Source organism: Heptranchias perlo, chromosome 7, assembly GCF_035084215.1.
Source record: "Heptranchias perlo isolate sHepPer1 chromosome 7, sHepPer1.hap1, whole genome shotgun sequence".
Lineage (NCBI taxonomy): Eukaryota > Metazoa > Chordata > Chondrichthyes > Hexanchiformes > Hexanchidae > Heptranchias > Heptranchias perlo.
The window spans coordinates 19,363,361-19,386,912 of record NC_090331.1 but is presented as its reverse complement, the minus strand read 5'-3'; the positions used below and the strand labels follow the sequence as shown (position 1 = coordinate 19,386,912).

At 40.3% G+C, this 23,552-nt stretch overlaps 1 protein-coding gene across 4 annotated transcripts in view; it reads right to left on the bottom strand.

Annotated features, from left to right (window-relative positions):
- Positions 1–6,587: 6,587 nt before the first annotated feature.
- cacnb4a (calcium channel, voltage-dependent, beta 4a subunit) overlaps positions 6,588–23,552 on the bottom strand; it is a 143,452-nt gene continuing 126,487 nt past the window's right edge. For 3 of the 4 annotated variants that reach the window (XM_067987132.1, XM_067987130.1, XM_067987133.1), the window contains exons 10-13: positions 21,153–21,304; positions 18,859–18,954; positions 16,231–16,416; positions 6,588–7,635 (exon numbers count right to left, since the gene is read on the bottom strand). In XM_067987132.1, the coding sequence (XP_067843233.1) occupies positions 7,375–7,635; positions 16,231–16,416; positions 18,859–18,954; positions 21,153–21,304 (695 nt within the window). In that variant the 3' untranslated portion in view covers positions 6,588–7,374. The remainder of the gene's footprint in view (positions 7,636–16,230; positions 16,417–18,858; positions 18,955–21,152; positions 21,305–23,552) is intronic. The other variant, XM_067987134.1, reaches the window with a different exon arrangement.

Genomic DNA, 23,552 nt, shown 5'->3' with positions numbered 1-23,552 from the left:
ACAGCAAATGGCTGATGATGCATCAGCAGAAATTTACTAAACCTAGCACCAGATATCTGTTAGAAAGAAAATGGAGTAAATATTCGTTATGGCCCGTTTTCAGGCGCATAACCAATGACGCGCACAGAGCTTGTGCCCCACTGGGAGGCCCGAGGCTCGCCTGAAATAGGTCCTCGGGCCTCATTTGAATAATTTGGCTGAGCTGCATCCACGCCAAGAAAATCAGGCCAGCCCAATTTGGCAGAGGGGTCCTAAAACAGGCATTCGGCCCATCATTAACATATGCAAAGGGCCTAACACCTGTTTTGAGTGGCCACCAGGGACGCCTGTAAAATCACCCGAAACAATTATACAGTCAGACATATTTCAAGCATCCTTTGGGCGCAGGACATAGCCATGTGAAATTTGTACTTCTTGCCCCCAATTTCCTCCCAGAAAATGAGCGCAACAAGAACTAGTTTCTACCTCAGTGTACTTAAGGACTAAATATTTAGATTTTTTTTGTGTAGTTAGAATAATGACAGATTACTTTATTTTGATTGATAAACATGTACATGTCATGCAGTCTCAGCTTTTAATGATTACTATTTAACTTGTTCAATGTAAAAAAAACACTTAAAGGCTAAGCATGTTGCTGTAACCCTCCAAGTACAGAAATCCAGCTGGTCATCAATCTAAGACTGATAGTACTGTCCAGTAGCATTGAAGGTTACTTCAATAGGTAAACAGTTTTACAAACATACAAGTAATCTTGTGATGAGTTTCTTCAGTGTCTGACATGCTAGGTCATGCAGCAATTTTTTTTAAAGCAGTGTTGCATTCAATTAATTAAATAAAAAATCTGGAATTAAAATACTAGTATCAGTAATGATGGCCATGAAACTACCGGATTGTCGTAAAAAACCCATCTAGTTCACTAATGTCCTTTAGGGAAGGAAGCCTGCCGCCCTTACCTGGTCTGGCCTATATGTGACTCCAGACCCACAGCAATGTGGTTGATTCTTAAATGCCCTCTGAAATGGCCTAGCAAGCCACTCAGTTGTAAAATCTCGCAAGAAGGCGGCTCACCACCACCTTCTCAAGGGCAATTAGGGATGGGCAATAAATGCCGGCCTTGCCAGCGACGCCCACATCCCGTGAACGAATAAAAAAAAACAAGCCATTACTGAAATAGTCACTTGCAAAAATATAACATGTCAGTTATGTTCACATTAAAAAAAAGACTGCATTAAGGTGCAAAGTATATTTCCAATGGCCAAATGAACTCCAATCAGTTGGCATGAAAAAGGAAGACTTATAGGGGAATATTTTCCCCTGTTTGCTATTTTTAGTGCATAAAGTAGATACGAATATAGAACAATGTTCCCTGTTTAATACTCACCTTTACTTTTTCACTAAAATTAACACGCAGAGTGAAATATAACCCATCATTATCAAGGCTTCAAAACTGGCATTTCCTTATCTTTTTAAAATTCAGTGCACTGTATATCAGCATTTAAAAGGCAGTATACATACCAGTATTTAACAGGTAGTGTATGCACCAGTAATTAACAGGCAGTGTATGCATCAGTATTTTAACAGACAGTATATGCACCAGTATTTAACGGGCAGTATATACACCGGTATTTAACAGGCAGTATATGCACCAGTATTTAACAGGCAGTATATGCACCAGTATTTAACGGGCAGTATATACACCGGTATTTAACAGGCAGTATATGCACCAGTACTTAACAGGCAGTATATGCACCAGTATTTAAGAGGCAGTATATACACCAGTAGTCCACATGCAGTATATATACCTGGAGTAAACAGGTAATATATATGCCAATGTTTAACACGCAATATGTATACTGCTATTTAACAGGCAGTATATATGCTAGTATTAAACAGGGAGCACACTGGAACCATCACTGTAACTGTTTATAGGACCACGAACTCATTGGTATTGTATATCGGTTTCTATTTATGTTCCAGGTTAATTTTTTTTTAAATCTAAATGTGAACTACAATTAAACTTGTTTGGTATTTTCATATGAAGGAATAACATTAATAAAAGTGTTTAACTTGATAAATTAATATTGGTTTATGGGATTATTCTAAACATACCCTTTCTAAGTAACCATTTTAAATTCTAAAAGATCAGCAAAACAGTTTCAAGGAATAGTTATAAGAGATTGAATTATAGTTTCAAAAGAGCACATTTAAATCAGGTCAAAAGCATAATCTCTAAGGAGCTGTCAGCTGGTCCATTTGTCTATCAGAAAACCGATGTTTGTGTTAATTGGCTGCTCAAGGAAAAGAAGTCTTAAAATTGCAGATCAGGGTCCCAAGTGAAAGCAGTTTGTGAAGTCTAATCTCAGCCCAGTTCCCAGTGAACATAGATCAACATCACAAATAACAACAACAAACGTTTCAGTCAGAGTATAGGGAGCTTTACCCTGTAGCTGATCCAGCTACAGGGTAAAGCTCCCTATACTCTGCCTTAACAATGAGTCAGAGCACATTATTACTACCTCACAAGAGTGCCCTCTTACCAAACGAACTATTCTCGTAGCTGCTCTGGGTGAGATTGACAATTTATTGGCAATTGGTGATATATTAAAGGTAGGTTCTAAACTGGGTTAAGACTGCCCTGACTTATTTAATGTAAGAACTACATCATCAGCAAAGGGAGGACATCTTTATCTTACTGGTCTCGGCTGGATTCAAACACAGGTCCCAGAGCTAAGCGACAGTGTGGTGACTCACTATGGCACCCGATTCTCCCCTCCCAAAATAGAACTTTTTTTAAATGAAAATTTTGAAGAAATTGAAAGTTTTCAAAGAAGTACTTGGTATGATACAAAAGCAGTGCATACTCCTAAAGATAAAGGCTCCACTTGTGTAGTTAAGCAACAATGATCAACAAAATGAGGCGAGAGACAGTATCAAGCTAAAAGAAAAGGCTTACACAAATGCAAAGAAAAGTAAAAATCTAACAGTGTGGGAGAGCTGTAAAAAGCAACAAAGGGATACAAAGAGTGCAAAAAAGGAATATGAAAAAAGAACTTGAAAGGGATATAGCAAAGCTTACAGCAAACGTTTTTATAAATATATTAAGCGAAAGAGAGTGTTAAAGGGAAAGTGGGCCCATTAAAGTTAGATGCAGGCGGGACTCTAATGGATATTAAGAAAATGGCAGACTTTGTTTTTGTTTTTACAGTGGAAAAAGAGGTCAAAATACAAGGGAACCTAAAAATAAGTCAAAGGGAGGAAATTGCAGATGCATTAGTCATAACTTTCCAGAGCTCTCTAGATTCTGGAATCGTGCAGTTGGATTGGAAAATTCCAAATTCGCTCCATTATTTAAAAAGGGAAGGAGGGAGAAACCAGGTAACTACAGACCTGTCAGTTTAACATCAGTTGTGAGGAAGTTACTGGAATATTTTGTCATGGACAGAGTGACTGAGCACTTGAACAAGTACGAGCTGATCAAAGAGACTCGGTGTGTATTTGTGCAGGTTAGATCTGGTCTGGCTAATCTAGTTAGGAGTGAAATCAGCAAGTATTTTTTCATACAGTAGATATGGAAATCTGGAACTCTCCCCCAAAAAGTGGACAAAGAAGAAGATTTGAGGGTGTCAATTGACCAAATATTGAAAATGCTATCACACTATATTATGACTGCCATAGCTAATAGCTTGTTAGCCAATGTAAGCAGACTCATTTAGCATAAATCTAAGTTGAATACCAACATTCTATGAAATACTGCTGAGACCACACAAGGAATACGGTGTCCAGTTTTGATCACCATATTTAGGTAAAGATATAATGGCGCAGGTGGGTTTAGATTACTGAACTATGAAGCGATACTGAAGAAGCTTAATTAGTTCTCACTGGAAAAAGAAGTTTAAAGGAGAATATGAGCTGCATTTTTAAAGTATTGAGGGGCATCAATAGGTATTGTGTGGATCTAGGAATGGAGAACCAGGGAACATGATTATGAGCTAAGGAAAACACAAACTAAATGTAACATGGGCCAACCTCTTCATGCTTAAGAGTTGTTAGTTTATTTGATAGATTGCCATTTAGTCTGGTAAATGATGACTCAGTTGAAGCATTTGAAAACAAGATACAGAAATGACTGATTCAACAGGGAATACAGGGCTATGGGCATGGCATCAGGATGGAAAGGAGATAAAAATGGTCTGTCGTGTCCTGAACAAGCAATTGAACAATAAATTGACCTGGATGAGCTGAATGGCCTTTTCTTTCTTCCATGTCACTGAATTCTTAAATGGCAGCCAATAATACTACTGATTAAAAAAACACTGCATTTGGTCCATCTTTTGCTAAATAGTTCAAATTACGGATCCAAGCACTTTGATCAAGCAATGATCTTTTGGATCATTGCCTGGAGTTTGCTAAAGCATTGTCAGAGTTCCAATGCCCCTAGTAAGTAAAGTTGTTGAAGTTCATTGATTCTCCCTGTGTGTAACTCTCAGCATGATATTGTAGCCTGTGTTTTGCAGAGAAAAGTGGTCTAATCTGAGTACAAATGCACCTAAATTAAGTACTTGTTCTAATTCTGTATTTCATTCTAAGAAATCACACTGATGACAAGTGTAGGGTGAACTGTTGAGTTTATTCAAGGAAATAAACTATGAGGAGAATAATGTAAAGCAGTAGAGATAAGCATTTAGATTAATCTGTACTTCAGATTTGAACTTCCTTCACTCCCAATTATTATGATCCATTTCCAAATCCAAAGTCCAAATCCAAGTGCTGACCATGGATGAAGGAGGGGGGGGGTTGTCATGGGGAGATCCTCTGTAGAACATAAGGTACCCCATACAGAAAGTTTTCTTAGACAATCAAGGAAATGGATATAATTAGATGGATCATCACCAATCCACCAGGAAATGAATACCGTGAAAACACAGCCCTCTTGACCACCAGGGAAAGAGATACCTTCGACAAATAGCTACCAGCTTACCCCAGAAAACAGACACACACAACATAAAAATATTATCTGCCTGCCAGTCAATTTTTCTGATACCAGAAACCTCTAAGAATGAAGTACACCAACATTAAATGCATTACCACTAATGCGACACTCTACAAACAACAGATAAACATAAATAATATTATGTTTCTCACACAATTAGACTATCCAAATGTAAGATACCTAAACTGGGCCAAAATGTAGATTTAATTGAGAATAGTCATATTGTTAGAAGGACGTAGTCACTTTTGTGCAAATTATACATTAAAATAAAGGAGTACATTAGTTTAGAGGTAAGTACAAGAAATTATGTGGCCATATATAAATTGCGTATAGTTTTTTCCCAACTCTATTAGTTTTTATTACAATACAACTTTATTTACCTGCCATAGTTATGCACTCCCCTATGAATAATAGAAATTGGTGAGTAACTAGGAGTCCCCAAATTACACTGATTGCTGCTCTGAATGGGCTGTCTCTTCCCGGTCCCACCCACTGCATTAGTCCTCTCCAACAGCAGTTAACTCGTCTACTCACACCAGCAAGATTAGTTGATGTATCAAGCATTGCAGCACCGGTTGATCTTGCTGGCAGCTATTGCTGAGAACTAACAATCGTCTCTTTTTTTAAAACCTGAATTTACACTGTAGTTCAGGTATAAGGAAAGAAGAAATGAGAGCTAATTCTCAGCAGTACCTACCTCTCCAGCCAGATCATTTGGCGCTAGAACACCTGAACCATCAATTGATGTGCCAGGTTTACAGCGGCCCCCCGCCCATGCACCTGTCCACAACAGCAACCCGCATATGCACCACAGACCCAACAAATCCCATCAAATGAACTTGCTCAGAAAGTTCTCTCCACTTACAACCACCCATCCCGCCCAGTCCCTGTTCTAGCTGACTGCAAATCCATTATCACCATACTATGGAGCAGATGCGCTGGAAGGGAATTAACTTACTCTCTGTTATGCTACCATGCCTGCTCCAATGTAATGAAGATATTCAGGGCTACATAAAAGACAACTGCAAATGCAATTATTAAAAAAAATCAAATAGAGAAAAATGAAGCTAATGGCAGATGATGTGGTTTTTGATTGGGGAATTTCATGTTGTTCTTGTTACGTACCACAATACTACATGTCCACTGTAAATACAGATTACCATTGATTAGCCAAGATATGGAAAGCCAAAGTTTCTGCACACCCCCAAAGAATTTAAAGGGGAAATGTTCTGAAAGGTTAACAAACCCGCATAATGCCAATTTTGAACCCTGTGATAGAATCAGTCAGTTGCTCAATCACTGTTGCAAAGTATTTCCCAATGACCTTACCTTGTGTTAAATTGAATTCTGCAATTCAAACCATTTTGAAGGGTTACTGTCATGGAAACATGAAATGAAGGCTTCCCAGTCTAAGACTGTATTCTCTTCAAAAATCGAGGGTTTAATAAATGGATATTACTATACAAGTTGTCCTGGTGAGAGACCATAACTTTACTAGCATTTGGTGCACTAATGTTTCTGCTAACTAATAACATTGAATTCTCTAAACATGAAAAATAGAGGAATTAAACATCAGCAAGATAATGTACAGCCTGAATTCATTCTTTATAAATAATACCCTTAAAAAACCATACACAAATAGCAAATGCATAACAGCTTAATTTATTGTTCTTAAGTTTAAATAATATCTTGCTTGTAAATATGTGATTCGTTACTGCTTGTCTCATGCAAGTAAGTGTGCTGTACATGTAATGGAGAGCTGCGTAAATTCTGGAATCATACGCTGAAGCAAAATTTGTTGAAACAATGGTAGTGCAGGGTTGTATTGCAATACCATTTATTGCTAACAAGAAATCAGGTGAAGAGTGTTATGCATTAAAGGAGCTTTGTCACTACATTGGGAAGTTTTCAGGCAGGTTAAGTGCCAGGAACCCACCTGGGCTGAAAATTCCACTCAAGGTCCACCCCATTGACTGTAGGGTTGAGTTGGCACTGCAGCGGAGGAAATATCTGCTGTAGCACCAACTTTCATAGTATATGTGGTTATTTTATATGCTAAAAATATATAGAGGCAGATGTGATCGGTGACATAGTGACGGTAACTCACGGTATCACAGATCACACCACCGTACATTCTTCATATTTACAAATCCAGTAAAGTGTTTTGGAACGCACTTTACCAGACTGCCTTCATTATGAGCAAACCAGCCTGAAAGGAAATAAAATGACTTTTTGAAAACCACATTGCGTTGTTGTTTCAATAATAAAATCTTTAGAACTGCCGAGATACTTTCCTGTTCACAAGTTACATGTTGCCAGGCAGGGGGTTTGCTTTTTTAAAAAAATTCTTTTCTCTTTTTTTTGTAGGTGAGCCGCAACATTTTTCATAGCCTGTGCTGAGAATCATGGCTGTGGCCTCCAGGTGATCCATGACTCCTTCGTGATTTGTACGTGTCCTGATAGGGGTCAGAATACTCCTCCTCCACCAGTGGGTATTGGCCTCGGCTGTGCTGGGAACCTGAAGACAAGCGGTTACGATTCTTCCGCGCCCTCTCACTGTGACCGTTTTCATCAGAGTGCACCAAGCGTGTTCGTTCAATGGGTAAGTGCTCACCAGAGTGATTGCTGTTGCTCATTCGCTGGCCCTAGTTAACACAAAAGATAGACTTAAATTAACAGAACAGTTATAAGTTAACACAGAAGAGAGTAAAAGACCTCTGAATAGACATAATTAAAGGACAAGATAATTCCATGGGTTAGGACCATGTATGAAAAGTAATTACACCCTCATGCATTTTGGCCGATTATTTTTGAATTCCCATTTTTACCTTGTGAGAAATTAGTACTTAAAAGGTTTCCCTCTGGAGCCTAGAAGGCGGAAGATATCAATTTCATTGATAAAGCAATGACAAGCTATTCCACCTTGTCCAGAACAGTAGACACAACCTGTGCTTGAAGTGGGGTAAGTATCAAAATTAATCTGCTGAAACAATGGGGGTAATTTTAACTCCCCAGGACGGGTGGAGGGGGAGGTTAAAATAAAAAAAATGGGAAACCCAACCCCAACTCGCCCCCAACTTTCAGTTTTAATGGAGGCGGGTTGGGTGCAGGCAACTAACCTGCTCTCCAGAGGCGGATCCCTAATTTAAATATTTTAATGAGGCTGCTTGCCTCAAATTTTAGTTATGTTTCAGATTTAACGCCTGCGGACCAGGATTCCCAGGCCTCAGGAAACCTGGCAGCTGAACAGAGACGAGAACAGCCGGATCCAACAGATAAGTGTCTTTCAAACACAGCTTGTGGGCCAGGAGGAGCAGAAGTGCTTCCCCCCACCCCCACTCCTGGCTCATCAAGCAAACCTGTTAACCTCCCCGCGATCGCAACCCCCCCTCTCTCTGGCTCCCCACCACTCTCTCCAGGCCCCATTCCCTACACCCCCCACGATTTCTCCAGCCTCCGACTGCTGTCTCCGGACCCCACCCCCCTCCCGATTTCTCGGGCCCCTCTGATGTCTGTGGTTCCCCCCCCCCCCCAATCCCGATGTGTGTCTCCCATTCCCCCCCCCCCCCCCACCCGCTCTGCTCCCTGGCTGTTGTCTGGTGCCAGGAAGCAGAGTCTAAAAATTTAAAATCAGCTCTTGCCATTAAGTTCGGCGGGACCTCCAGGAAACCTTTACTTCCGGGTTTCCTGGCCACTGCATCTCCCCCCACCACCCCCCGCTCCCTCCCCGTAAAAATCAGGGCCAATATTTCAGTGAATGAGTGGTCAATCTATGGAATTGACTCCCTAGGGAGACGGTGGAAGTAGTTAGTTTTGATTCATTCAAATACAAATTGGATAGATTTCTTTTAGAAAAAAACATTTTGGGATACAGTATATGAGTAATTTGAGAAATGACGTGGTGAGTATAACATGCTTGGGATGAACAGGTGCCTTTGGATCTATGGTTCCCAAAGCTTTCCTCCTGTCATTTCTGGGTCTGTTGTAGAATAATTGATAGATTGGTTGCTATGGTTAGTCAACAACTCCATAATTGTTGTATCATGCGACCACCAGGATGGTAGAAGCCGAACTAGACGGACATTGGTCTATTTTCGTCTAGCAATTCCTATGTTCCTATGAATGAAGCTCTGGTGATGTTAGCCAAATGGATTCATATAGATTATCAGTGAGAGGGTTCACGAGATGTTCTGCAACTGTGCAGCTTACACGCCTGATATCTGTCCTGCAGATGTCAATGATGATATGTGCTACTCAATGGCAATTCGTAGAACAGCAAACCCTTGCTGCACAACATTGCCCAGTTGTGCACCAACTATCTATATTTTGCTTTGAAAGGAGCCAAGTGACTTCCACGTCCATTTGAGTTCTTGATGCATCCTCCATTTCATAGCTCGTGAGGTTGAAATCACAAAGCAACTCAACAGGACCCTTGACGTTGTGATGCTGCCAGCCCTTCTTCACCCACCATTCTCACCGTTTCCACACCATGAGAAGTGTTTCCTGTTCTAAATCACTAAACCCTCCCCCACCTCCCTCCAGAGTGTCGATCTCTGGGCTAGTGTGCTTCGAGTGACAATGATGCTGAGGGCTATAATGAGAATGCCTTAACTGCTGTTCCTGGGATTGTTACATTATCTGTAACAAGAAGAAAAGGTACATGATAGGGCATATTGTTACCATACAGAGAATGGATGGCACATTTTGCAATACAACAGTCACAGCTAAAACACATTTCCACAGAAAAGGTATGAGATTAGAATTATTCCTCTCCTTCAGCTTGGGCATCACCTACACTTAATGTCCCAACTGATGATCACCATGATAGCATCTTTGACACAGCAAGAGATTTATCTTGCTGAGTTCCTCCGCCCATCTATAATCTGTGCTCTTTGTTAAAAAAGGTGCATTGACTAAGCAAATATTGTGTGTTTTGTATTTTAGGTTTTATGGTCTTATGCACAGTTTATCTGAATGTAAAGTACCTTCCTTGTCTATAGAAAGTTTATGGGAATCTTTGAGGGTTGACTGAATGCATTGTAATTATTAGCTCATTATGTGAATTATAAATCAGTCTCCAGTTTTCCTCAGCTGATCATTTGAGATTCTCCTTTTTAATTCTTGCTGTACTCATCTGGAGAAAGTGTAAAGAAGATTTACAAGGATGATACCAGAACTGAGAGGTTATAAATATCAGGAAAGACTGAACAGGCTAGGGCTCTTTTCTCTAGAAAAGAGAAGACTGAGAGGTGATCTGAGCACTTTAAAATTATGAAGAGATTTGATAGAATGGACGTAGAGAAGATGCTTCCACCTGTGGGGGAATCCAAAACCAGGAGCCATAAATATAAGATAGTCACTAATAAATCCAATAAGGAATTCAGGAGAAACTTCTTTACTCAGAGAGTGGTGAGAATGTGGAACTCACTACCACGTTGAGCGGTTGAGGTGAACAGCATAGATGCATTTAAGGGGAAGCTAGATAAGTAAGTGAGGGAGAAAGGAATAGAAGGATATGTTGATAGGATGAAATGAAGTAAGGTTGGAGGAGGCTTGTGTGGAGCATAAACACCAGCATAGACCTGTTGGGCCAAATGGCCTGTTCGTGTGCTGTAAACTTCTATGTAATTCTATGTAGTTCTCAATCATGTTCATTGCTTCCCTTTGTGTTGCATTTGCAGCAAGTTGTTAAGAATATTGAAGAACTCGGGTAAACTCTTCTGACATCTGTAACTTACTTTAATTGGCACTGGTGGCTACCTGCATATATGACAGTCTCTATATATGGCAGGATATGTTTATTCATGTTTTTTCTTATTTCTCACCATGATACTTTTCTTCAAGTCTGATACCCTCTTCCAGATAGCATTTCTGTTTTTGATGGTACTTGAGCAAACATTGATCTCCTGTGTAATGGCTTCCCACATTAGTTCTCACGTGGTAGCCTTTGCAGAATCAGGAACTCATGACTGCTTTCTCACTTCACACTCCAGCCACTTGCTTTCTATTCAACACCTCCCCATCCTGCTTGCATCTTGCTTCTTCTCCCTCTCAGCATATGCACTACCAGCAGAAGCCCCACACATGTGCAATCTTCTTTTCAGCAGAGGCTCACGAACTTTCACCTTCTCTTTTGGTAGGATGAAACGACACACAACACCAGGGAGAGGAGAAAGTCTGGGAGAGGATCAGTGATCAGTGGTCCATCGATAGCTGTCCAAATTGAAGATTTCAAGACTGGGGGTTTATCTGACTGGACTTGTACCCCATCATGTACCTCAAAAAAGTGCACATTCATCCAGCTTGACAACATCAAGCTGCATTGTGCAGTCTTCCATCTGTTATTGTCCAACCTGTCAGTGCCATGCTAACTCTTGTCACTTTTCTCTTTCCTCTTGGTCCTTCTCAGCAATAAGAACCTCCTGAATAAGATACACAGGAGAAGGATAATCCTTCTGAGGAATTACCGTCGTGCACTCCATCCCTCCCAAGCACCAGCACAGAGATTAGCAGCCTGGGTGGGTTAGCGAGTGAGTTAGATGGAGAAGCATCCAGCAGCAGTCAGCAGGAGCAGGTAGTAGTGACAGGGAGAACCCCGGAGATGGCTCGATAAAGGGTGTGATACTCTCCCAGGTCTGCTGAGGAGAACAGAGATGAGGACTTCAGGGGCCCAGCCATGGAAAAAAAACTGCTTGCTGCACACAAGCAGTTATATCAGGTATTGAAAGTCCTGCCAAAGAGTTTCAGCACCATGGTTGAAAGTATAGAGGTGTCTACTTCGAGTTTGTGTAGTGTCATCTTACACGGCATCATCACACTGTAATTTGTTGTTGCTGCTGCTGCTGCTCTTCCTCCAACTGTTCCTCCATCCAAAGTAGTGAAGCAAAAATGACACCCATGATAAGTTGTGAGATCTTAACCAAGGTGTGCAAGGCAAGAAAAAACCCAGAAATAAGCAATCTTCAAGCTCAAAACTCATTTGGAAATCCACTAAGCAGAGTAGCACACAAAGCCCTATGATCTGAGTACCTGCAACTGAGTGACCCTTTAAATAGTGCTTCTAGTCAGTCTGGTGGGGTGGGTTAAAATTGATCCCCATTGCCTGCGTGAAAAGAGTAATTTTACTCCTTGAGAGGAAATGGAGATCATGAAAGGCTTTGGCTCTAGGCAAACAAGAGGAAACACAGATCACTAAGATTCATCTATGAGCAATGGAAAATAGATGGATAAACTGAGATAATTCAGTCAAACTAGAGGAGCCAAAGATAGTCCAACCACATATCTGCTCCATCACCAAGACCACCTACTTCCACCATCTCTGCCCTGCCTCAGCTCATCTGCTGCTGAATCCCTCATCCATGCCTTTGTTACCTCTAGACTCGACTATTCCAATGCTCTCCTGGCTGGCCTCCCATCTTCCACTCTCCATAAACTTGAGCTCATTCAAAACTGCCCATATCCTAACTCACACTAAGTCCCGTTCACCCATCATCCCTCTGCTCGCTGACCTACATTGGCTCCAGGTCCGGTAATGCCTTGATTTTAAAATTCTCATCCTTGTTTTCAAATCACTCCATGGCCTCGCCCCTCCCTATCTCTGTGACCTCCTCCAACCTTCCGAGATCTCTGCGCTCCTCCAATTCTTGCTCTTGCGCATCCCCGATTATAATCACTTCATCATTGGCAGCCGCGCCTTCAGCTGCCTAAGCCCTAAGCTCTGGAATTCCCTCCCTAAACCTCTCCGCCTCTCTCTCCACCTATACGATGCTCCTTAAAACCTACCTTTTTTCACCTGTCCTAATATTTCCTTATGTGGCTCGGTGTTTGATAACACTTTTGTGAAGCACCTTGGGACATTTTACTACGTTAAAGGCACTATATAAATGCAAGTTGTTGTTGTTATAGTCTGTAGGATTTGACCATAGGCAGTTGGGAAATGATAAACACCCATACACACACACACACACACACACACACAGACAATGTGGGAAAGAGGAGGCAGATTCTGAAGGATTTGACTGCAGGTTAGGCAAAATGGGACAGATGATTAGGAAGACTTTGGTTACCTGCATATGATAGAATACTATTTTGTACTTTTAAAAGCTTAATTTAACACCCAAATTTGATATATATCCTATATTTCTAAATGATCAACTCTAAATTTCAATAATTAACTCACTGCACCATACACCACTAAATGCTAATAACTAGTGACAGTTTCAGTTTGCTTTTCAAAAGCTGAAAATTAAGTCAGTGCATTTAAACTTTTCAAACACGAGAATATATTAATAACTTCAAGGAAAACTATTATCACGTTAATGCCAGATCCTGATTCTGGCCCATTTTCAAAAGGGCTTGCATTTAAAAATGAGAAGCCTAGAAGACTTGTTCACTGAGAAAAAGGAAATGCTCTTTGGTCACAATACAGCCTTCAAATTAATGAAGTTTCAGCTAGCTCCAGAATATTTTGTTACAACGAGAATTTATTGCATCTATAGTATGTGTTTTGTTGCGGAATCTTGTAGACTTCTTCTGTAGCGTCTACATAGAATCATAGAAGTTTACAACACGGAAACAGGCCCTTCGGCCCAACATGTCCATGTCGCCCAGTTTATACCACTAAGCTAGTCCCAATTGCCTGCACTTGGCCCATATCCCTCTATACCCATCTTACCCATGTAACTGTCCAAATGCTTTTTTTGTCTGACATTCTTCTCAATTTTTCAACTCCATGCACAAATCTGAAATTGCCATCATCCTATTTGATGCCTCACTTATACTGTGGACAGAACCAGTGCTATTGTTATTCTGAGTTCCTCCATTTTACTTTGCCAGATGGATTTGATGCACTTGTGGCTGCAACATACATCCCATGAACGAATAAAAAAAAAACATACATTGGTCAGAGCCAGTGCTTTGTGTCTGGGAAAGGAGGGATGTGGTCTTGTGAGGTGATGTTCCCTGCCTCTGGAGGCGTGTACACCACCTCTTTCATATCACAGCACTGCATCTGAAGGTAGGGCTGCCTGTAGCATTGTAATTTAAACAAGATAGAAAAGCTTCATGCTATCTTTGGTTAAAGATCATTGGTGAGGCTACATCTGAAATATTTGGGTGCGTTTTTCTCTGGTCACTAATGTGAGTGAAGAAATCAGTGCGAGTATACAATAAGTTGCCCTATTTTTTATTCATATCAACTTATTGCACTCACATTAGCAATCAGAGGAAAATGTGTTTGCAATTTTCGCTCCCTACTTTCAGAAGATCATTGATGCTTTCAGGAGGATTTTGAGGACGGCATGGTTGCACTGCTGTGTATTTTGGGTTAAGAAACTCCAGGTATGTTTATACCAAGCAGGGGACCTGTTAAAGGCTACAGATCATGAGAGAAACCTGGGGGTAATATCTGACAACTCATTAAAAATGCACATTGTGAGATGGCTACAAGGAAAGCAATTGGGATTTCAGGGTTTATTGAGAAAACCATTAAATATAAAACAAATACCACCATACTTAGGCTGTATCAGGCTTTGTTACGTCTGCACTTATTATGTTCAGTTTCTGTCCCCGCATATGGCAAAAGAAATTGGGACTTTGGAGAAGATTCAGAGGACAGCTACCAGGTTCACATCTAACCTTAGGGCTAAACTCGGTTCCAAAAGTTAAGGCTATATACTTTAGAGAAATGCAGGCTTAGAGGGAACATAATTGAGGTTTATAAAATGATGAAAGGGTTGGCTGGAACAGACTTGACAAGTTCCTGAGTGAGGAAGTCATTTTTTGTTAGACGGTAACTTACAAAACGCATGTTGATGAGTAATGTGCTATCTCGGTTCCTTGCTTGATTGTTGTGGGGAGTCAGAGAAGAATTTACCAAAGCTTTTCCTAAATTGGCCAGTATAGATATGTGGTTTGCAGTCTCAGATAAAGCAATTATTATGGAATCATGGAAATGTCAACATAGAAGGAAGCCATTCAGCCCATCATGCCTGTGCCAGTGCTAGATCCACACCAAAGCTATCTGAACAGTGTTAACACATCTAAAAAACAGCTGGATGAATAGTTTGTTAGGACTAATACTGAAGGTTATAAAGGTAATTGAATGTTATATGGAACATGATAGTTACTGAACCTCTGAGACCACAGGAAGGTCATGCTAAGGGAGGGAATTGGTTCGGGATATATTGTGTAGGATGTAAGACATGATAAATATTCTGGACTTTTGCCCGATGGAGCAGCTTGATGGACGAAATAGCCTTTTCATATTCCATGCTTTTCAATGTTATGTAAATAAGGTCTCAGCCTTCGTGCTTTTTCTGCTGCTGTTATGTGCTTTTCTCTGTGTGCATATTAAACATTCCCCTTAATAGTGATGTCATTTTCACACCATTTGTAGTAGTTATTTGTTGTTGGTATTTTTTTTTAGAACTTTTGCTAAAATTTCAGAATTTTCAAGACGTCTCTTTCTAGGCTAGTTATGCCAAGAAGTACTTGCTCAGCTATAGGTCAGGAAGGAAATCAGGTTCAGGTTAGGATCACTCCAAAAAAAAGTCACGAAAAACTCTGTGTTAGCACATAAGGGTGGGAGAAGGCACCAAGGTCCTATGGGACTCTTCGAACCTCCTCTAACACCAATCATAAAGCCATTCAGTCCCAGACTCTGCAGCCAATCCTATGCCAAGGGAGAGAGAAACCTCTAAAGTGTCAATGTCATCAATTGATGCTCAGGCAATAACAGTACAATTTGCACAAACATTGGTGACTACCTATGGAGTTACCAACACTTCACCTCTGTTCAGGATACACATATTGATCGAATCAAGAAGTTATTCATTTTACAGCAAGAGGACCTGGCTCTGGCCAAAAGATCAATGCATTTCTTCTTGCAAGTGTGAGAGTAAATCATCAACCAATGACTACCCTTTATTTATGTGTGCATGTTTTGTTTAATGCTCCCTTTTCTCTGCTGCCTCTCAGAACCTAGAACTGAAGATGCAGTTCACAAGGCCATTTTATATACAGAGATGGGGAAGAGCAACTGATGCAAGCATGTTGCAAAGCTTTTAAAAGAGGTGACAGAAATTTCTTATTTGTACGTGGAGTTGAACTACATCCATAGAATTAGGAACATCATAGATATGGCAAGAGTCTGAGGTGTTCAAATATTTGTGTTGAAATATGGGTCATGGCTTACTTTGTCCCGTTACTTCCACAGGTAATCACATTGTTTGTGTTCATACCTGCAACCCAGAGATAGCTGAAGGATATGTTGACAGTGCAGTACTACCTAGGTTTCGGCCCAGCAATGGATTCAGTGGTACGTTGCTGGGGGTGTGTGTCGCACGCCAGTATGTTTCAAGGTATTCTGCCAAATGCTCACATGCATCCTCCAACTGGTTTTCATCCAGAATAACATCAAACATTTCCTGTCAAATAGAAAGAAAATCAGCACTTTTAGACACTATAATTAAAGAGAGGCATTCTTTTTGTCAATGGTTAGAAAACTGATAAGTTTTTCAATCTACATTACAATTTAAAATCGTACAAAATGAAATCCTATTAAAAAGGTTAGATATTACATTATTATTTTATAATAGTAGATCTTTTGCGGAATTATCATGATGAATTAGAGGATAAGCTAAAGTGTAACACAGACACGATGGGCCAAATGGCCTCCTTCTGTGCTATAAGATTCTATGATCTGGAGAGTACAGGAAGGAAGTGTGATACCGATGGGAAGTATGCGCCATACCCAAGATTTCATATGTTGAATTGGATGGGTTGGTTGCATTTTGAAATTTCAATGTTGATTTTAGTCTCTAGAGCAGAGTGCAATCTTAAACTGTCATCGCTGGGCAAGAAAAGGATGAAAGCGAATCATCAGCCCATTTTAAAACTCTCCTGATTTTCTTTTCAATTGGAGGTGTAATGCGGGTTGCTGATTCGCTTTCACCCACTTTTCGCATACGATAATAGTTAAAATTACCCCCCTTGTTTCCGTTTGAAGTTTGGTTAGATGGCGCATAGCTTGCTGGCTATGATTGTGAGCAGCTGAATGAAAAAGTGATATAGTATCTGTATAATTCAAAATAAAATGCCACCAACACTAACTTGATTTTATGTAGCACTTTTAACGTAAATAAAACCTCCCATGGCACCTTACTGAGACGTGACAAAGACGAACGTCAAGCCAAAGAATAATAAATGGGAGGGGTGACCTAAAGCTTGGACAAAGACAAGTATTTTAAGGAGGATCTTAAAGTTGAAGAGGGAGGTGGAAAGGCAGAGGGGTTTAGGGAGGGACTTTCAGAGAATGGGACATTATCAGCTTAAGGCGTGGCCACCACTGTTGGATTCTGTGATTCTATTCTATGATTCTAACGCACAAGAGACGAGGCAGAGGAATTGGGGGGGGGGGGGGGGGGCGGGAGGATGGAGTGGTGGGTTGTGGAGCTGGCAGAGGTTACAGAAATATGGAAGGGTGAGGCAATGAAGGGATTTAAAGACAAGGCCTTTATTACAAGAGGATTTGAGTACAGGAGTGAAGATATCTTACTGCAATTATATAGGGCCTTGGTGAGACCGCACCTGGAGTATTGTGTACAATTTTGGTCTCCTTACCTAAGAAAGGATGTACTTGCCAGAGAGGGAGTGCAACAAAGGTTCACCGGTCTGATTCCTGGAATGGCGGGATTGTCGTCTGAGGATTGAGTAGGCTATGCCTGTATTCTCTAGAGTTTAGAAGGATAAGAGGTGATCTCATTGAAACATACAAAATTCTTACAGGGCTTGACAGGGTAGATGCAAGGAGAATGTTTCCCCAGGCTGGGGAGTTTAGAACCAAGGGTCACAATCTCAGAGTAAGAGGTAGGCCATTTAGTACTGAGGTGAGGAGAAATTTCTTCACTCAGAGGGTGGTGAATCTTTGGAATTCTCTACCCAGAGGGCTGTGGAGGCTCAGTCATTGAGTACATTCAAAACAGAGATCGATAGATTTCTAGATATTAAAGGCATCAAGGGATACGGGGATGGTGCAGGAAAATGGCATTGAGGCAGAAGATCAGCCATGATCTTGTTGAATGGTGGAGCAGGCTCGAGGGGCCGAATGGCCTACTCCTGCTCCTATTTCTTATGTACTTATGTTCTAGGAGACGAATGTTAAACTTGAGGCGTTGGGGAACCAGGAGTCAATGTAAGTCAGTGAAAACAGGGAAGATGGGTGAGAGGGATTCGGTATGGGTTAGGATAGGATATGAGCAGCAGAGTTCTTGGATGAGCTGGAATTTAATGAGGATGGAGGATGGGAGGCCAGCAAGGAGAATACTCGAGTAATTGAGATTGGAGCCGAAGAAAGCATGAATGTACAAGGGTTTCAGCGGCAGGTGAGGGTGAATTTGTTACTCCATCGGGCTGAATTTGCCCTTCTTTTTATTTTACCTGATACAAATAGGCTGAATATTCACAGTAATGTATCTGGATGCATTTCATGAGTGATTGCTCTATGTGATTAATTTTAATCCTGTTCCACCAACAGAAACACTTCTGCTTGAGCATTTACAAACAGTTCAGGACTCCAGAATAATAGATGACAATTTAATTTTCTTTGAAGTCAAAATAACTTAAACTCAGTCAAACTGCCAAATCTGAATCAGGCATCTGCTTATCTGAATTAATTCACAAGCTTTGCACTGGTCTTGAAAGGGAAGTATTTATTTAACCTGCTATAATCAAATTATCAAAACCTATACTTATAAATAAGCATCATGTCGACTGAAAATGGTAGGCACAAAGCTGTTACTTTGTGCATTGTTATAGTATCTTGTTAAACTATTCGTATCAATCATAGCAATTGCTGAACTATTACATACTGGAGGGCACTGTGCCAGTTTATCTGCTGCCACCAACTGGACATTGAGGTTTTTACTCTGTGACTTTCCCCTGGACTTTATCAACCGCTGCAGCACCTGGTGAAAACAAGCAAAATCTTTAATCAAAGTAATAATTACAACATTGAAGCTCTAAAGACACTAATATTAGAATCAGGAGAGATAATAAATTTCAGGCAAGGATTAATCTGCTCTTCCACAGTGATGATATCTCATAAACATAAAGACCCAGATCATTTCATTTGAATTCTCACTCTGCACCTCTCTTGGCCCAAAGACTGGTCAATGCATTGTTTGCAGGATTCTGACAATGCCTTTTTGCAGTTGCTCATTGAAGTTGTGCAAGGCCAGTTAGGTGAATCGGCATGTTTTTCTTTCCTCTCTTCCTGGATGAATTGCCTGGCTTACACACTTTGTCGACTCTTAGCGGCATGACACAGATTGTAAATGCACCATGTGGGGATCATCCTGGGAACTACCATCATAGCACTCCATGTTTCAACACCAACACTATGGTGGACTATGTAATCATATTATAACCTTTTGAGTACATGAGGCACACAAATGGATCCTGGCAACATAAAAAAGAAATGATTGTCACAATCCAGTATGTAGAAATGAACATACCAATTTGAAGACTGGAATGTTTGCCCAAAGACAAAGATAGCAGAAGCGATACTGACTATCTGATGGGATACTTCACTTGACCAAAATTACTTTTGGTCTGCCTCCTGTTTTATAATCAACAGTAATCTTGGAGACTTTGCTTACAGTAACAGTGTCCTTGCCACTAGTTTATATTTAAATATAAAAGGATCCTGAAACTGATCTCTGGGATAACCTACTTATATCTCTGATTCCTGTTTTTAAACCAAGTATCAATTTAGCATCACATTTTAAACCCTCATTTGTAACTCCTTATTTTAGCCATTAATCGTCAATGTGAAACCTTGTCGATAGCTTTCTGAAATCCAAGTATAGCATCAACTGCATTTCCGATGTCCTCTATGTCTGTAACATCTTCAAAGAAACATTATCGGGTTAGTTAAGTGTGACCTCCATTGCTGAAGCTATTGGTGCCACCTCTAACAGTGGGCATCAGTTTTATGGAGAGAAAATACACTGGATGCTTGGGAGGCTGAGCAACAACCCTCGATTAGGGATTATTTCCCTGCTAGAAACAACTATGTCTTCTGGTGAGAGCAAATGTTAGCATATGTATCTGTGTATAATGTTTTGACATTATAAATTAGTATCATGAAAAGAGGTTGCAGTGCTGATGGGCCAGACTATAAAGAGATGATGCACCTATTGACAGCTGGGTCACACCATATAACTGCATACTAAATGCCAGATGCACGGTTTGGGGTAGCAACACGGAGTCATCAGCACAGTTGCTCTTTCTATAAATAAACATAAGAACAAAAGAAATGTCAAGGATGAGAAAATGTTATTCAGCCCATCACGCTAGTATACTGATTCTCCCATCAGGGTATCTAATGTGGTTGACTCTTAACTGCCCTCTGAAGTGGCCTAGCAAGCCATTCAGTTCAATCAAACCGTTACAAATGATTCAAGAAGCAAGCCCACCATCTTCTTCTCAGTGCAACTAGGGATGGGCAATAAATGCCAGGCTTGCCAGCAACGCCCACATTGTGAGAATGAATAATTTTTTTAAAATTATATTTTGGCTGACCCCAATGTTTTTGCCTCTAAAATAATCTATCAAGCAGGATAATAAAGATTTATCTTCAAGGAAGGAAACTTTTTTTACATCAGTTATAACAATTACATTAGAAAGAACTTGCATTTAATTGGTGCTTTATTACATCTCTGAGGAATGTCCCATGACACTTCCCGTACAATGAAATGTGGTTATGTAGGCAAATGAAGTAGCCATTGTCCAACAATCAGCAATAAGATGCATGACCAGTTGTTTGCCTAAACAACTCCCTCATTTTCTTCAAAAAGTACCATGGAATCTTTAACATCACCTGAGCCACTGGACAAACAGATAGAGCCGCAGTTTAACATCTCATCCAAAGGCTGGCACCTCTGACTTCCGCACTTGCTCAATTCTGCATTGCTATATCGAGTCTTAGAGTGGGACTTGAACCCACCTTCTGACTTAGAGATAATAGTGCTACCAACTGAGCTAAAATGACACAATTTTTTTTAACGTTTTGTTGTTGCACCTGAAAGAGGCAAAATATATAAAATAAATCTATATATTTTTAAATCACTCTCTATGCTTATGTATAGATGATGTATTTTACCTTTGGAGAAGAAACTTTCACATGAACGATGATTGGTGCTAGGGAAGTCTTGATGAGCTGGGCAGGATGATTAATGGTGTCCGCATCTAAAACAACCAATTGCAAAGTTCTGGCCAATTCGAAGATTCTTTCAATTTCACTCTGCACTTCAGCTATTGAAAATAAAAGTAGGAAAACCAGTTACAGTTTATAGAAATCATCCCTGGAATGGTCATCATTCAGTGTAGGCTACTTCGCATATGCAAGGACACAAGAAAGAAAATTGGGGCATCAAAACTTGTATATCATCCAGCAATTTTTCACCTCTTTCCAGCTTTCTAATGAACCTATTAATGAGCTGTTAAATCTATGAACTGCCTCTTTGTAATAGCAGTTTACATACCTGATCCATCTTTTACCTGTTGATATCCACCAGAAAGGGGGGAGATAATTGATAAACTAATCAAACTTAGAGAGGATAAGACCCCTGGTCCGGATGGATTGCATCTGCGCATATTAAAAGAAGCTGGGAAGAGATAACAGAGGCACTACTACATATATATAAAAATTCATCAGAAAAGGGAAAAGTGTCAGAGGACTTTGGGCAGCTAATGTTATTCCTGTATTTAAAAAGGGAGATAGAACAAGTCCAGGGAACTATAGACCAGTTAGCTTAATGTCAGTGGTAGGAAAGATAATTAAATCTTTACTCAAAAGATGTAATATAAAAACATCTAGAAAACAAAAATATAATAAAGACTAGTCAGCATGAATTTCAGAAGGGAAAGTCATGCTTGACCAACCTTATTGAATTCTTTGAAGAAGTAACATAAAGAGTAGACAAGGGTAATGCAGTAGATGTAATATATTTGGATTTTCAAAAGGCCTTCGATAAGGTACCACATTGTAGACTCATTACTAAGGTCAGAGCATGTGGAGTCAGGGGACAGGTAGTAGAATGGGTAGCAAGCTGGCGACAAAACAGAAAACAGAGATTAGGGGTTAAGCTACTCACACTGGCAAAAGGTGGGAAGTGGTGTTCCACAGGGATCGGTGCTGGGACGACTGTTGCTCACAATTTACATTAACGATTTGGACTCGGGAATCGGAAGTACAATTTCAAAATTTGCGGACAACACCAAATTAGGGGTATAGTTAATACAAAAGGAAGAATGTGTCAAAATGCAAGAAGACATTAATAAACTTGCAAAATGGGCATGTAATTGGCAAATGGATTTCAATATAGATAAGTGTGAGGTGGCACATTTTAGTAGGAAGAATAAGGAGGCCAAATACTGCTTGGATAATGAGTCTAAATGGGGTAAAGGAGCGAAGGGATCTCGGGGTACAGACACACAAATTGCTAAAAGTGTGACACAGATTAATAAGGCCATAAGAAAGGCAAATCAAACACTAGGGTTCATTTCTAGAGGGATAGAATTGGAAAGCAGAGAAATTATATTAAACTTGTATAGAACCTTGGTTAAGCCACATTTGGAAGTACTGTGCACAGTTCTGGTCTCCATATTATAAAAAGGATATAGAGGCATTGGAGAAGGTGCAAAAGAGATTCTGAAGGATGATACCAGAACTGAGAGGATGCACTTATCAGGAAAGGCTGAACAGGTTGGGGCTCTTTTCTCTAGAAAAGAGAAGGTTGAGGGGTAATCTGATAAAGGCCTTTAAGATAATGAAAGAGTTTGATAGGATAGATGTGGAGAAAATGTTTCCACTTGTGGGGGAGTCCAAAACCAGAGGTCATTAATTTAAAGTAGTCATTAATAAATCCAAAAGGGAATTCAGGAGAAACTTCTTCACCCAAAGAGTGGTAAGAATGTGGAACGTGCTACCACAAGGAGTAGTTGAGGCAAATAATTTAGATGCATTTAAGGATAAGCTAGATATGCACATGAAGGAGAAAGGAATAGAAGGGAAAGCTGATAGCGGTAGATGAAGTAGGGAGGGAAGAGGCTCATGTGGAACATAAAGGCTCACATAGACCAGTTGGGTTGAATGGCCTATTTCTGTGCTGTAGACTCAATGTAACTCAATGTAAGTACCCCACAACCCCACCATCCACTACATTTTGTTCAGCTTCTATTAAGCAGTTTGCTTATTTTCCAATTATAATGACTGGTTCACACTGAAAACATTAATCCAACGTTTCTATTTATAGATGCTGACTGAAAGCAGTTTGTCTTTTTATTTCAAAAAGGTGGGAATACTATCTACTTCCAGATCTCTCTCAGACAGCACCTCCATTTAGACTGTGTTGTAACCATGACCCACCAGAATAGATATGCTGCCTCCATCAGACTCCACCCCCAATCTAGAGGACACATGATCACGCCAGTGTTGATAGCTTATTTCCAGCGGGACAGCTCCTTCCTGCCCCAGTACTGGTGCCAGTGTCCCATGTAA